This window comes from Mus pahari, chromosome 2, assembly GCF_900095145.1.
Source record: "Mus pahari chromosome 2, PAHARI_EIJ_v1.1, whole genome shotgun sequence".
Taxonomy (NCBI): Eukaryota; Metazoa; Chordata; class Mammalia; order Rodentia; family Muridae; genus Mus; species Mus pahari.
In genome coordinates, this window is record NC_034591.1 from 50,953,638 (window position 1) to 50,957,153 (window position 3,516).

The window sequence follows — 3,516 nt, forward strand, 5'->3', positions numbered from 1 at the left end:
TCTCTCTCTCTCTCTCTCTCTCTCTCTCTCTCTATATATATATATATATATATATATATATATATATGTGTGTGTGTGTGTGTGTGTGTGTGTGTATGTGTGTATACACATATACATACATACACACAGATATATCATGCTAGCTACTTACATACTTCTTTGAATGTAATCTGTATGGATAAGAAATCAAATTTGGGCAGTGGTACTACAGTGATGTTCTGATCATTGGTAAGGTTTTTTTGTTTTGTTTTGTTTTGTTTGTTTGTTTTTTTTTTAAAGCTTCCTGAGTCTCATTTTTAGTCTTGTAGTTCTAAGGGGTTTCTGCTATTAAAGAAAATTAAAAAAGAATAATGCATGCCCAGTGAAGATCTTATTAAGTGTGTTTATTTAGTATAGTCATAATCACAGAAAAACAGAAGTGGTACTGAAGCTGAAGACATAAGCTAAATAGTTTGAAAATTATTAGCAACATAGTGTACTTTGCTCTGAGTGACATTTTTAATTTCTTTAGGATATTTTACTTTTGTGGGATTTCTGATTTCCTGTTTTGGATTTTTGTCAGAAATAAACTTCCTAAAATATTAGTAACTGTTTGCCTTTTTCCTTAAAGTGAAATATATTTTTAATAAGCATTTTTCATTTCTCTTTGAAAATTTTTCTCTAGCCTGGAAAGGTAGATTAGCTGTTGAGTACTTGCCAGGCATGCTCGTAACCCTGAGTCTTACTGCAGCGTCACGTAGTGAGGATAGGCAGGTGTCATCTCTGCTCTTCTCAGGCAGGAGGAGCAGAAGTTCAGGTCGTACTCAGCTGAATCGTGAGTTTGAAGACAGACTGGGATACATGAAATTCTCTTTTTAAAGGAGGTTGAAAGGAGAAAGGGGGTCAGGAGAAGGAATATATGCTAATTTTTACATATTACACCAAATGGGAAAAGGCAGGTATACCTTTAATCTCAGCTCTCAGGAGGTCGAGGCAGGTGGATCTCTGTGAGCTCTAGGATAGGGTGACCTCCTGTACATACTGAGTTCCAGGCCAGCCAAGGCTGCGTAGTGAGATCTTGTCTCAAAAGCAAACAGAAAAGTGAAATTCATTCTTTTTCTGTTATAGCTTTCCTGATTTCTTTCTTTGTGTTTTCTGTTTATATTTACCTCATCATTATGGCAAGTTTTACCCACTGAGCCAGCTCCCTGGGCTACTCTACTTCTTTGTGAATAATTTTATAGTCTTTTTAAATTTGAAGTCATTTAAAAGCTTTTATATCTCCCTAAATAAATAAAACTAAATAAAATGTATTATTTTGACTATATAATATGTTTACATTTGGGTTTTGTTTTTTGTTTTTTTGTTTTGCTTTTCTCTGGTATTACTACAATGAATAAGAGCACAACACATTTTATCTGGAAGCGGGGAAAAGATTCCCAGATTATTTGATGAAGAAGGTTTTGGTCAGGAAGGCTGAGTAAAGCAAGACTCCATGCGGGGTAAACGATGTAATAGAAACATTCACTAAGTCATTTGTGCTGCATGCACATCTCCTTCCTATAGCAGTGAAAATACAAGTGCCAGCTTTTCAGTGTGTCAGAAGTTGGAGGGGAGATGGAAGCCTGGAAGTTACCACATTGCCCAGGCTGGCCTCATTCTTAAGGCAGTACTTGTGCTTCTGCCTTCAAAGTACAGGGATTATAGGCAGGAGCCATGACAATAAGTTTGAGTGCTGATGTATAAAGGAACTTTCTTTTCCCACTAAGTTTATAAGGTTACAAAGGCAAAGAAAGACATTCAATGACTGTATAGGGTTGGCTACAACAGCTTCATGATTAACCCAGAAAAGAAAGCTATTAGGGTGGTTGTTTAAGTTCCAAGTATGCAAGTTATGGAAAAGAGACATTTTATTATGTTTTTGAACAAGTCTCTGTTTTCAGTGTCAGGGGAAAATCCTCATTCAGATAGAAATCAGGGTCAAAGGACAGGTTCATGAGGGAGCAAGTGTTCTCAGTTATTTATGTGGATGGATGGTAACGGAGACTGTGACCCAGCAAGAGGCCCAGAGTGACGTGGCTTTCCTGCTTGGTTGATGCACTGATCTAGTTTCTTTATCTTCCTCTGCTCTGTCATTATTACAGAGTTGACTCTTTCCCTAGGTGTATAAATAGGGTTCAGTAGTTGTGTACGTTCTATGTTGCATATGTATATGAAAATGTGTCCAGAGTAATAAAAGTCACTTTTTTTCTTGGCTAATGTCTGTTTAGAAGCATGAAACATTGCTTACACATCCTCTAGAATATTCCTCCTGTTTCATTATCTAGAATTGGGTTCTAGATATCATTTATAAACTTTCGACAGAAATGAGTGGAGTGGGTGATAATCATTTGGAGTAGAGTAGATGTGTGGGGAAGTGCTGTCTCCTTATCAAGACAGTAGTAGCTAGTGTGGGAACTCCTCCAGGACAAAGATGAAAAGTATACTGAGGAAGGATCTAGAAGAAGACCAAAGCTGAATCTGAGTCATCGCCCCACTACTTAAGATACTTGTGAGGTTGATGAATCTCCTTAATTCTCCATCTTAAAACAGGAAGGTGCAGTCCTTCTTAGGGTTGTTCTTAGGGTTAAGTGAGCTAGGGCACAGCAGATTTAGAGCATTTGGCAGCGTCAGTAAATGCAGTTCCATTGCTAACGGCAGTACCTTTATCTCTTCTTCAGTTTGTGCCTAAAGAAAACTAGAATTTGCATATTAACGTGTTTTTTCTTTCTCTGAGGTTGTACTATAAAGTACCTACACCAAAGCTGTTGGCATTTGTATTTCCTTATTTGTTTTTTTTTTTTTCCTTTTGTTTTTGTATTCTGGTAACACAATGTATGGGCTCTAAGTACTTTTAATGGGAAGACATTGGAATTAAAAAGTCGATTATTACAAGAGGCTAAAGACTTTAATAGTAATAAATCAAATAGAGAATGGTGATGAGAAATCGCCAGGGCAGATATTCTTCCAGGCTTTCATTGTTCTTCCTTTTCTCCATTTGTATTTATATTGATGACAGAAATTATTTTTAAGGTATATATGGTTGTGTTTTGATGAAATAAACATATATTCAGGTTATTTATGAATTATTTTCTGCTGCTTCTGGTTTCTAGCCTTCAATTGTCCTTACTTTCCTTCTTGCAAGGTCTTTGTTGAAGTCACATACTTAACCATTGAGTGCATTAGTAACTTTACAGCAACTAATTCACTCATCCCAGGAACATCAATTTAATATGGGCTGCTGCTGATGCATTTTGTTCCTGTTGTTATGTCAACTAATAGTTTACTATTTATATTTGAGTAGCATACTAGGAGGATGTGTGTGTGTGTGTGTGTGTGTGTGTGTGTGTGTGTGTGTATGTGTATATATGTACATATATATGTGTGTGTGTGTGTGTATATATATATATATATATATAAAATAAATTCTTATTTTTTTTATGCTTACAGATGGCTTGTTCAATCAGTATATCAGTCAACAGGAGTATAAGCCACGGT

General features: G+C 36.1%; 1 protein-coding gene across 1 annotated transcript in view; it reads left to right on the plus strand.

Annotated features, from left to right (window-relative positions):
- Mkln1 (muskelin 1) overlaps nt 1–3,516 on the plus strand; it is a 109,882-nt gene that overhangs the window by 48,570 nt on the left and 57,796 nt on the right. Inside the window, exon 7 of the mRNA XM_021191194.2 lies at nt 3,469–3,514. Coding sequence (XP_021046853.1) covers nt 3,469–3,514 — 46 coding nt within the window. The remainder of the gene's footprint in view (nt 1–3,468; nt 3,515–3,516) is intronic.